This window comes from Mesocricetus auratus, unplaced genomic scaffold (genome assembly GCF_017639785.1).
Source record: "Mesocricetus auratus isolate SY011 unplaced genomic scaffold, BCM_Maur_2.0 Super-Scaffold_4256, whole genome shotgun sequence".
NCBI classification, from domain to species: Eukaryota; Metazoa; Chordata; class Mammalia; order Rodentia; family Cricetidae; genus Mesocricetus; species Mesocricetus auratus.
In genome coordinates, this window is record NW_024429182.1 from 62,455,359 (window position 1) to 62,468,441 (window position 13,083).

Genomic DNA, 13,083 nt, shown 5'->3' on the forward strand with positions numbered 1-13,083 from the left:
GAAAGGTGAGAGGAAGCTAAAGCCAAAACTTTGCTGTGAATATCTGAGTGGGGCCATCCAGGCATATCCTCAGCGGTCAGCCTTCCTTCCGCACACAGAAATTCGGGCTCAATTCCACATTCACGATTCTCGTAGAACCCTGCCTTGCTCTGCAGTATTGCTTCGCCAGGCCACTTTCTCTGGACTACCTCTTTATAACTCCCCTGCACACTTCTGTGGCCTGCAGGGGTCTGGATCATGGCATCTCACCTGGTTATCTGCAAGCCCTTCTGTCCTCTTATTTGAAACCCACAGCCCCGAGGACACTGTCCTTGCCAAGTAGGTGGCTGGGTCCCACTTACTGAACTGTGGCCTGAGAGCACTACCACTCTCCTCTTCGAACATCCTGCTATTTACTCTTTAGCTCACTCCTGTCTGCTTCACCCTGGCTACTGGCCAAGGCTCCAGGAAGACTCTCCAGCTTTGGGCATCACTTACCCTGAGAACCTGCACAGGATGGACAGGTGCACCATTCTTAGATACTGTGCTCCACCACTGCTCTGAAGGCCACCTGCAGGCTAGCCATGACCTCCAACACAGATGCAATAGAAAATCCCACGGCTTCTGCAACACAGCACATCCCTGGGCTCCCTACTGTTGTCAGTAACAATCCTAACATCCCTCCACCCCCGACACTCTTGCTAGGTCTACATTATGCACCTCCCTCCTTTAATGTTCACTATTCTCATCCTAACCATACTTGGAACCCCCGTCAACACTTCAGTCACACCCAGAGCACCTCCACAAACCACACACATATTCCTGGATCCTGTGGGGGTCGATGTTTCTGTCCTGCTCACTATCTCTCTACAACTCATCATGTGTACAGAGCTAGGGTCCACGCTATCTGACGTAGCCGAATCTCACCTGGAATAGGTAGGTAGGTACTCCCCGAAGAACAAGTGTGGGAGGGCTCACACATTCTCCCTAACTTCTTGAGGTTACTGCTAGTGTAACCCCTCTGCAGTCAGCTCTGTGTCACTCACAGAAGCTGGCACCAGGGCCTCTTGTGATGCACTAAGAGCCTTTGGTGAAGTGTCAATGAGGAAATGAAAACTTCAAGATGAAGAGAGGTGGGGCAAAGAGAAGGGAGTGGTATAGTTAAATGGAGGATTTGGGGGTGATTCTAAGCACTTTTGATGCATTCCGGGGCTAGAGAATGTTCCTGTTAGAGTCTTGGTGTTTTTAGTTGACTTCATGCATTCTCAGAAGGCCGCATCATTGAACTTCTAAACTCAGACTGGGTGAGCACAGGCTGCAGCATGGCAGGAATGTTTCTGATTTTTGATTAAGTGTTTCCTACCCACCTCTCTGTTTTGATTAAAACTTGAACAGTCAGGAACTGACAGTCTGAGTCACATTCAAGCGACATACGGGTAGTTTCAGTCCCACCCAGAGTCTAAGATATTCATGGATCCAAGACCTGGCTGGATGAGTCATAAAGACTTAGTAATATCTCCCCATCCCATGCTATAGGGCCAAATTAATTTAAAATATTGCAAGGTTTCAGATGGCTCTTGGCCTGTCATCTCTCCTCTCCTGGGCATTGTTTTGTTGGTTTGGCACAGAAATCACCAGAAGGTCAAAGCATCAAGATCACACTTGCCAAGTCCCACTAACTGCCTGGAGTATGACTGTGAGCTGAGCCAAAAAAACCTCCTCCACTCCTCCAACAGCGGTGGCCCTCTGCCGACAAGCACAAAGTCTCTAAGAGAGTCACGATATCACAGAAAACAGATAAAGGCAGAGAGGAACATGCACATGTGTCAACAGCGGATTCACTCAGTAAAGTGCCTGCTGCACAAATACGAGAAACTAAGCTTGATTCCACCTATGCCTGTTAAAGCTGGGTACAGTACTTCACATCTGCAATCCCAGACCTGGGGCAGTGGAGAAAGGAGAATTCCCGGACCTTGTTGGGTCAGTCGGTCTAGGCAAACCAGTATATTCCAGGTTCTGTGAGAGGCCCTGTGCCAAAACAGGTAGAGAGCAACCAAAGTTATGAGGACCCATGATCTCCCTATGACACATGCACCCACATGGGCACACATACATGCTTGGGTGCATACACACACACACACACACACACACACACACACACACACACACCCTCACAAAGAATAATTCACAGGCTCCCATTCCCCTGGTCCCTTCCCTACTTTAAGACTGGATGTCTTCCTGCTCATTATGCGTATGACTAAACAAACTTCAATTCCTTTTCCAAAAACCAGAAATGAGGGCAGAGTTGGATCTGGAGTTTTTGAAAATGTAGTTGCCCTGCTTGTTATTCTCATTAAATATTTTACTGGGAAAAATGAAATAAAAATGCAAATGAGAAATGAGAGCCTTGACCATTATCAAAGGAGGCAAAAAGAAATAATTCTTAAGATGATTTAAAAAAAAAAGAGAGAGAGCCTGGGTGACAGCTTGCTCCATCGGTGAAGTACTTGTAAAGACTTGTGTTCAATCTCTGTTATCCACAGTAGAAAAGAAAAGCTTGCAAAGTGACTCCAGTGCTGAGTGAGTGGAGACAGGGAGATCCCAGGGGGCTTACTGGCCAGCCAGCCTAGCCTACTTGGTGAACTCCAGGCCAGTGAGGGACCCTGTTTTACAAAACAAGATGAATGCCATCAGACAGCAACACTTGCACACAGGTGCATGGTTATCCAGATGCACATAGGCACCTGCACAGATACACAAGGCACCTGCAAACACACACACACGCACGCACACACACACACACACACACACACACACGCTCACGCTCATACATACAATGAATCAACACACTCGAGGCCTAGAGGTCTAGCACCAGGGTGACACTGAGGTGATAGCTTGTCTCCTCATCATACTATAGTGCCTGTGCTGAAGTCAAGGCCAAGAGCTGCATCTACAGTTTCACAGATTAACCTTCAGCCTTGTGGATACTATCTGGATAGCATGTGCTGGCATGAGCATGGTGGTTAACTGGCCAGTACTTACTTAGTCTTTCTTTATCTTGCCCTTCAGACACATTGCTCCTGTTTCCTGAAATATTATTTGTTCATGTGATCTCACTGATAACACGCATAGAGAAGATACCAGCCTGCCTCCCACTCCTGAGAGCTGGAATTGCCACCATGCCATGTTTATGAGGTACCAGGGATGGTACTCAGGGCTTCATGTGTGCTACATATGCACTCTAATAATGGAGTGACATTCCCAGCATGGAAAAACCCTAACCCAACAGTGGCATCAAGCCCCCCTTGCCCTTCATTTTCTCCATCTTGACATTGTCCTGGGATCTGAGGTGTACTTATGGAACCTTGATTTTGCTACCTCAATTTATCAATAAAAGCATAGGTTTATCTCTTCTCTTTGCTATTTAAGACTAGTTTCTGTCTACAATCCACGCTATGTCTCCTAGTGTCTGCTTCCACTTCCTCAGATGTTAAGTTGGAAGAGCTGCCAACTTTCTTAGAAGAGATTTAAACAAACTTCTGATGCCGGAGGGGTTGTTTTCCTTATAATTGACATTAACATGTAGCATCAGGTAGATGGGGGGATGGTTGCTAAGCACATCTGCCCCAGTGCATTGCCTTAAACTAAAGAATAATCAAGAGTAAGGGAGAAGTAAAGGTTTATGGGCCAGCCCTCCAAGCTGGGGAGGGTTAAATATGACTCTGCATAAGTAAGAGCCAAGTAGAATCATTTCTTATTCAATTGTGTGCAGGTAGGGAAAGACACACACACAACAGTGAGATCTTCGTGCTCATTTCAACAGCCAGGAATGGGCTCTTGAGAGGCCACTCGTGGCAGTGTTAAGGTCTTGGCCCGCACTCTTTGAAAGAGTTCAAAGCACAGACGGGAATTTGAAAGGTATTATTTTAAGAACTCACTTTGTGGATTCTTGCTATGTAGCATTTGGTGGCTGGCATAACTGGTGAGTGGGGAAGCAGACTGAGCAGAAAGGGTCCTTGGGGAGGAGCCAGCATGCACCAGGGCCTGTCCCCCCCTCCAGACACACATGTTGAAGCGGCAGAGGGGATCCCCGGGGGAAGATAAGTGAAGAGAGACTGAGGGACAAGTTATACTCTGGAGGTGTGATGTGTAAGGAGACAGGACTGGCTTTAACAGAGCTGGGCTGGCTGGGACAGGCAGGGCTGGGGGGCACAAGCAAGGACACTAATGCCAGAGAGGATACTCAGCAGGCTACACAAGAGTTGTAGATAACTATCAAGTTCGAACAGCCTAACTCAGGTCATCACCCTTTAAGACTAAGAGCTCCTCTTAGTCATCATAGTTCAAGATCTAGTACATTCTTAAAGTTAGCAAATTAAATTCTTATATATTATATGTAACTAATACTATATTATAATCCAATTCAATTCATCAAAGACACTGGCTAGATCTCACAGAATGTTCTGGAAACCTTCATGTGATGTTAGTTCTTCCAGACTTATCAGAACAGGCATGCTACTGCTTTTCTCACATTATCATTTTACCAGCCATGGAATTCAATTTTCACATCCAGGATGCAGTTCACTCCTCGGGAGCCTGCCATAGGGATTCCAAGATGACTCCTGCTATGAGTTTTACTTTCTACAAATGCAGGGAAACCCCCTAGGATCAGTTAGCATCTGCATAGGAGTACACACTTAGGACAGTTCACTTGGGGCCCCGAAGAAGTTCTCTATGGAAGGCTCTATTTCGAAGGTCTGGGGGCTACTTAGTCTGTGGAAACCCTGGGCATGCTGGTGTCTGGTTTCAATCTCAAGGCTCCCTTGAGATTTCCTCCCCTTCCCATGCACCTGTTCATCAGGGGTCATTGTTTGGATTCAGACACTCAGACGGTTAAGATGGTTCACATCTTGGTGACTATGACTAGCACGGTAAATGTGGGGTGCTGACTTACAGTCCCTCAGGTACATATGAAGTAGTGGGGCATCGGGTCACATGGCAGTTTTACTTTTAACCTTGTGAGCACTGATTTCCATAGTGACCACATCAGTTTGCATTCCACCAACAGGGTCTCAGGTTCCTCTCTCTCTCCATCCTCACCAGAGTTCAACTGTCATTTGTTTTGTTGATGAGAAACATTCTGACTTTGGGAAAATGGAATCTAAAAGTAATTTTAATTTGCATTTCCTTGGTGGCTAGTTATGTCAAACATAAAAAACAAACCAACAAAAAATAGGAACACTGATCATTTGTATTTTTTTTTGAGAATTATTTCTGTAGTTCATTGGTCAACTTCTTGATTGGCAGTTTAGGTTTTTGCATGTGTGTTTAACTTTCACACCTTTGACAGATCCTAGATATTAAGCCCTTACCTGGAGTACGTCTGGCAAGGCTTCTGCCCACTCTGTAAACTCTGTTGAGAAGTTTCCTTTGCTGGGCAGATGCTTCTTAGTATCATATAACTCTACCTGCCAATTTTGGGGGCTATTTTCTGAGCTCTTGGGGATCTGTTTGGAATGTTCTTTCCTGTACCTGCATCAGGAAATGTCCCATGGGGGTGGAGGGGGACAAGGAAAGGGCAGAGAGGAGCGAAGGGTGTAAGGGAAGGTAAACTGTGTATGGGGGGGCACACCTTAAGGGAAACATGCTACTCTGTATGCTAATAACAATAAGGAAAAGATGACTGAGGTCTGAAGACAGAACAGAGCCTCTTAAAGATGCCCAAACCACGTGAGGCTTTGGGCTGCACAAGAGGAAAGTTCATATCTTTTCCATGCAAGCCTCCCACACATTTTCCCATAGCTCAAGACAACCCCCATGTGCTAAAATGGCCTTGCTTCTTCTCCACTGATCCCAGATGGAAGTGGAGCTGATGAGTATTTCATAGGACTCATTACTGATTGGCCAGAGGCTCCCCAGAACCTTCATTTCCTCACCAAGCTTGATTTATGCACCAACCCAACAATAAAAATGCGGCAAGGGGCGGAAACCGTAAGAACACTTTTGCTTTCCACACTAGGTGAAGTGGTCTAGATAGCTGTCACTAACACCAAGGGGTTTATTAATAGGCAAAAATTAATTGTATGTAGGCTGAATTAATGAGATGGAAAAACATGCATATTTCAGCTAATACAGAGGGGACCGGCCTCTGCCTAGCACTGGTAATGAAGTGCCCGGGCCACGGGATGTGGCACGGAGCAGCTACCGGCAAGCTGGGGTCCTTTTGTGATCATGGGGGCTGGAGATACCGTTACAAAAATACACTGTGAAATGTAAACATCAGGCAACTGTTTTGAGCACAAAGTTGACCCCCGACGCATCTTCTGCAGACTGCCATCTACGGATTTATAAATAAATGATTAGATGTAAAACCTCAGGAGGATTTTCCTTTTCCACAGCAATTACAGGAGCAGGTTATTACCATTCAAGTGGGCTCCAGTGAAAGTTCTTGACTGGCAGGAATCACTCACTGCTGTCCTCCTGCCGTAAGTCACCATGACAGGAAATCCAATGCTTGCATGTACCGTGAACACTCTAACAAGCCGAGTCAATATGCACCGAATGGACACATCCTTGAGTTAAAATATATTACTGTCAATAGCCAGCTGAATTAAGAAAGCACAAGTTTCAAATGTAATCACTGTCAGGAGGAGTCTCCATGCTCGGCGTTAAGGGTGGCCTGGCACGTGCAAATCTGACGGTCACTTAGGTGTTTACCTTTCACTTACTCTGAGCCAGATTTTTAAGTCATTTAAAAATATTTAAGTAATGAGGCTAATCATACAGTAACCAAAGGAACAGTAGCAAGTTCAGACAATTTTCTAGTCCAAGAGTTTCTTTTCCTCCTGAACTGCAAAAAGAAACAATCCCCTACCTTTGAAGTTTGTTTTTGTTACATGAATACCCCCCACCCCTGCCTACAGCAGTTGTGAGGCAAATACATGGGGGACCTTTTCCAACTGACACAGCACAAACTGCTTTCCACTCTTCACCATGCCCTTCTAACTTAAAAAATAGGTTTATATTATTTTATGTGTATGATTGTCTTAACTGTTATAATACTGCCAGTGGGGGACCTTGGCAGATTCTATGGTGGGGACAAGCACTCCATTAGGCAGAACTTACAAGGAAGGAAGCTTTATTGTGAAGGAAGGGAGTGGGGAAAGAGAAGAGAAAGAGAGAGGAACAGAGAGGAGAAGGGGGGAGGGAGGAAAGAAGGGAAGGAGGGAGGGAGGGAGGGAGAAGGAGAGGGAGAGAGGATGGGAGGCGGGCAGGGCCCTTTGAAAAGGAAACATAGTGAATGTGTAAGGAGGTGCTCTTAGTGGCTGCAGCTGAGAGCATATCCTGTCAGAACCCCAAGGACAAGCCAGTGCAGATGCCTGAACACTGGCATTATCTGCATATATGTACGCTCACCACACGTGTGTCTCATGCCTGAGGAAATCAGAAGAGGGCATCAGATGCCCTGACTGGAATTGTGCATGACTGTGCGCCACTATGTGGGTGCTGGCAACTGAACTGGGTCCTCTTTAAGAACAGAGAAGGCCTTAACCACTGAGCCATCTCTCCATCACCCCACCCCTCCTTTTTAGAATGGGTTGACATGCGGGAAGAAGGTATTCTCAAGATCACTGTATTCAGAAGTTATTTAAGAGACACAAGAAAATATGATAAGAAAAATAATATCCTCAGCTCTGCCATTCTGTTTCCCCAAATGGAAAGTTCTCCCAGCTTCACAGCATGTCGGCAAAGCCAGAAAGCTAACATTGGCATACCACAGATAAGTAAACAATATATCTTATTAAAATATTTACTTGTTGTACAATTTTGCTCCTTTAAATGAGATTCATTATATTCTATATTATTCTATATTATGTAATATTCTATACTATATAACCCGAGCATGACACATAATAAGGAACCACTTACTTTCACTATTTTTGGGGCTCCTGTCTATCCACCCCAGTTACTGCAAACCCACCCATCTCTTTTCCATCATCACAGACTTGTTAGCTTGCATGTTTGGAATAAATGAAGTCATGACTGCAAAATTGGCTCCCCTCTCTCAGTATAATGCAGCTGACAGTATCAATGGTTCCATGTTTTCTATTGTGCCTTTTAAAGTATTATGTTTTTTTCTTCTAGGCTATAATAAGATCAAACATGCAGAGACATATGGAGTTAGGAAAGTCCATGTCATAAGGAAGGGCCTTCTACTCTTTGGGGGTGGCTCTGTAGTGTCACAATGAGGCCATGCTTTTTATGTCCCTATTAACCACCATGCTTAATCCTCTTAGTTGAGGTGCCTGTTAAAATAATTTTGCTTATTTTTTATTGCAGAGTTTATTTTCTTACTGCTGAGTTCCAAGCACTTGTTGACTGTTCTGAAAACAAGTCTGTAGAATCTAAATTTTATATTATTGGATTTTTAAAGCATGTCTCCTGGTCTCTGGGGGTCTATGCTTGCCCTGCGTGTAGGATCTACTGAGGAGCAAAGTTTAGGAAGATCCCTGCAGACTTTCCTTTCAGCAAATGTTCAGGATGGCTGACATTCCTCAGAATGGTGAGCTGTGCCACTGGGCAGCAGCCTTGTGGACAACCTGGGAGTCCTTCAGGATGCTGTGTCTTCAGGGGCCAGGGACTTTACATACTTCTGTGGCCTTCCAGCGAAGTCAGATTTCAGGGAGAATTCTCTTCTTGTCATAATGGCATTTAAAAGACCCTTATATTACCAGTTCACAGGAGTAACACAACACTAGGGTACTGCACATCTATCAAGAAAATGTTAATATGTAGCTGTGGTGCATGACTGTAGGGGCAAAGACGGCCCCCGCACTGATAAACATTTGGCCTTCATGGTGATCACCCCAGTGTGGAGACAGCAGAGAGTGTTCAAACGAGGCTCTCATAACTGCATATGGGGACCCTAAACACAGAACAGTCAAAGCAGAGTCTACAGGAATCTGGTGCCAAGGACCACCATCAGTATTCCTGTGACTCATACATCCCTGCTAGTCACATGGCATCAGTGGGAACCCTACAGATCATGTCCAAAGTATCAGGCAATAAAACCCAGGTAGCAGTAGTATTGTCATGTGGGAGAGCCCCCCAGGTGGGGACCTGGATCTCTACACCGGTGAGTGAAGGTCAGGGGTATCTCATACAGTGTGTGCTGCATGCATGCGTGCGTGTAATCCCGTGGAATTGATTGAGGGGGAAGAAGAAAGGACATTTCAGATTCCACGACAGAATGTCTGTACTTTGAAGAGGGCCAAGAGCAGAGGGACTGGAGGGGAAATGCCTGCTTGCTATGCTGGAGTCCTGTGGCAAAAGACCATAAAACACCTTAGGGATTTGGGGGTTCCCTACAAGGTAGTGGGGGGAAACTAAAAAATTGAAAGAGGGAAACTCAACAGTCAAGGCAGACACCAGGCTTCCAGACCAGGCAAGAGGTCACACTGCCCCTCTCAGGCAGATGTCCTCACCTCTTAGCAGAGCCACTGAATCCCTCAGCTTCACCTAGGGAGAGGCTTGTTGCTCCCCCCAGGCTGGAGGGCAGCACTGAATGACTGCTGGGAAAAGCGCAGAACAGTGTGAGGCCACCAAGCCACTGTTCTAACTGGCCACCAACCCCGCCTGCAGGGCCCAGAAAGATGCCTCCTTGACATCCTCCCCATGCCTGTCACTGGTGTTGGGGACGAAACCTTTCTACACAGCTGCCCAACACAGCTTCTTTAGCTCTGGCCAGTAGAGGAAACTCTGGGGACAAGTCCCTTTTTAGGACTCTGCTCTTGTTACTGCCTGCTATAGGGTGTCTGCATGTTTAAGGGGCAGGAAATATTGATGCATTGGAAGGGCTGCCTCTCTGCTCATGCCTACAATCTTGGTTGGGGAAATCTAATACAACTAGCCCATTGCTGGTTCCCATGATATAATGCTTGCAGGTCCCATGCTGAGTCTGGCTCATGTGCAGCAGGATTTGGCTAGTCTGTCTTGGTTCCCCTCAGCTTGCACATACAATCCACCAACCTTAATGGAGTTCTACTGAGTGTGTATACATCACACACTTAAGACGCTTGTCTGTGTACTGTAGTAGCATGGAACTGCTGTCACAAATCAGTAGGACATGAGGGTGAGTGACAGGGTCTGCAGCTCAATGCCATCTTGCTCCCAAGGTACAAAGTAGCCCGAAGGTCCTGCAGTCTGGCTTTTTGAATCACACATATAAACTGTGGGCCCAGGATGATATAATGGAGAAAGGAGCTCTTCATGTGGATACTGTAACTTTGGGAAAATATATTTTGTGACATTTTTGTTCTTATGAAGTATACGGGAGCACTCTGTAATGACTGTGCTGCCTGGTACAAATGTCTCACTCTAATAGGCAAGGCATTGGATTTGAGTGAGAAAAATGTTCAACATAGGCTCATTTTCTGAGCACTTGGTCCCCAGCAGGTGGCGCTGTTTGGGGGGAGGTTATGGAACCTTTAGGAGGTGGGGAAGTAGATCACTGAGGGGTAGACTCCGAAGGTTATTAGTCTCTTCTACTTCCTTCACTCTCTTTCTGCTTCCTATGTGAGTGTAAAAAGAAAATAAAAAGGAAAGGAAACAACATGACTGATTTTAGGTATGGTAGAAAATTTATTATAGAAATGTGGGAGAGATAGGCAGAGGCAGAGACAATTGGGAGAGTCCAGAGTATACACAGCCCTGACTAAGCTGGACCACATGGGGAGAGGGAGAGAGAAAGGGAGAGAGAAGAGAGGGGAGCCAGGTGCATCAGCCAAGAGGGCAAAGTACAAAAAGGGTGGCTAATCAAAATGTCTGGATTATATAGGGAAGGCTCTGAGAGAGGCTAGTGAGTTCAGGTAGAGGGTGGGGTATGCCAGCCGTACCTAGTAACAGGTACGGACTGAGGGATGCTGAGAGAACCTGGATGTTAAATAGGCACCTCAGCCATTTGTCCTGGTTTGAAGCTTAACACTACGTACATATGAGACTGTGATGAGCCAGCTTCCTACTTCTGCCATTTAAAATGTCTTTCTGTTGCCATGCTATCTCTAGCATTATGAACTCTATCCTGGGGCCATAAGCCAAAATAATCCCCTTTCTTCCTTAAGTTGCTTTTGGTCATGGCATTTTATCACAGCAACAGAAAAGTAGATAAATGCAAGTTTGATTCTTATGCCTAACTGTTTCTTGTCAATACTATGGGAGAATGTTACATGGTAGCACTTCCTCAGGGCGCCAATACTGGAAAGGCTAAGAGAATCTTTCATTCTTGGATGAAAGCAGTGTGGATGCATTTACTGAGCACAATAGCCACCAGCAACAAAACATATCACAGTACAACCCAACTCTGAACTCCCAGGACATTCTGTGGCTTCACTCGCATGGGCAGTACTTAGAAGGTTATGCCTTAGAAGTGTTTGGTCATTTTTATAATTAGGTCAAGTTCTACAAAAAGCACCCACAGTTCTCAAACTGTACCCACAGGCCTCTAAAGTCCCACGCAGTGTCTACAACATTTAGGATGGAAAAAGGTCTGTTGTCATAACAGTTTGAGATGCCATGATACAATGACATTCAGCCCTCTGATCCATTCCAAGCTCCGAAAAGTCTCCTGAGTAAAGGATCTGCTCCAGGTTTTGGTTGATATTGGCTTTTGTTTTTTAATACTGGAGATTGACCCTGGGGCATTGTACATACAAGAAAACGAGTCTACCAACAAGCTCGGGCTCCAGCACACACACACACTCTCTCTCTCTCTCTCTCTCTCTCTCTCTCTCTCTCTCTCTCTCTCTCTCTCTCTCTCTCTCTCTCTCTCTCTCTCTCATTTTGAGACAGGATCTTACTAAGTTGCCCAGGCTGATCTGGAATTTACAGTTCCCATGTTTCTGCTTTCTGGGTACCTAGTATTATAGGTCCCAATGAGTAGGCCTAGATCTGTCCTAGTTTAACCTCATCAATCCAGACTTCCCAAAATGTACTTTACAATTCCCAAAGCAAACTGAAGTTTCTTAAAGTTTGGGAAACAGATACACAAAAGGGTGAAATTTAACCAGTAAGTTTACTGCAAAAAAATATGCAAAAGCATCAATCCATTGGCGAGATTAAAACTAACAACTAACATTTACTTTGTACTAGGAAGTTGAATTTCATTTTAACAATCATCAATTGTGGCTCTGGGTCAAATGCATTAAGCCTTATTTATATGTACATACTCACAAAACATGGTGGATCTATTGTTTTACCCTATAGGTGTTAGAGCAATAGGCAGTAGATTCCCACTAGGCTCTGAATATTTGACTACATTTTCACAAATATTTTAGATATCAGGATAAATACTTTGGTTTGTCTCCTGGTGCCTCAATTGACAAGTGGATGTCTTGGAAAAGATGCTTTTTTGGAAAAGATGTCTTTTAACTGGAGGCAACATGTGATCTATCACGAGGCATGATCAACTGAACAAGACTGGCCAAGCATTGAAACCACCCTGGCTCCCATGGTTGGGGCACATGTTCCTGTTTACAGAGGGAGCTGGCCAGGCAGCACTGCCTTCTAGAAACATCCTCTGACAGCAGTCCGCCCAGGAGATCATCACATCTATAGGAATTAAAAGCGAGCAAATGGAGGGCCCGGGGCAGCGACTCCATTTTGAACTTTGCAAAAGGTGGGTCTCTAAATAGTAACCGAGAGCCCTTTCTTTCTGCTCAGAATTAGAGATAATGACCTGATATGTGGGGCTACAGATGTGTTCTTCCCTTGCACCTCCTTTGAAAGGAGCGTTGCAGGGCCATAACGAAGGGGGATGCCGGGAACCTTCATGGTTAAGGAAGGCTTGGTAGTCACAGCCTGTCAAGGTTGCTTTATGACCTCACAGCCTGAGGCTGAATTTCCAATAATGACCCACAGACACCAAAATCTAAATTTAACATAGGTCCTCTCAGGCGCATCATGGCCAGAGAAATGGAGATGAAAGATGGTCTCAAAGCGCCACAGCTGGCTACTCTCTGCAGTCCACAAGTACAAACAAATGGGGACTTGTTGGTTCCCACGTTGGAAACCAGGCAGACAGGCCATGTGATGACACAGGCCAAGTTT

General features: G+C 45.4%; 1 protein-coding gene across 3 annotated transcripts in view; it reads right to left on the minus strand.

The window, feature by feature from the left end:
• Positions 1-13,083, minus strand: part of Mgmt (O-6-methylguanine-DNA methyltransferase) — a 232,936-nt gene that overhangs the window by 55,131 nt on the left and 164,722 nt on the right. Inside the window, exons 1-2 of one of the 3 annotated variants that reach the window (XM_040752522.1) lie at positions 907-985; positions 478-603 (exon numbers count right to left, since the gene is read on the minus strand). The exons of the other annotated variants lie outside the window; for them this stretch is intronic. Coding sequence (XP_040608456.1) covers positions 478-512 — 35 coding nt within the window. The 5' untranslated portion in view covers positions 513-603; positions 907-985. Of the gene's footprint in view, positions 1-477; positions 604-906; positions 986-13,083 lie in introns of those variants that run through there. 3 annotated transcript variants of the gene reach the window in all.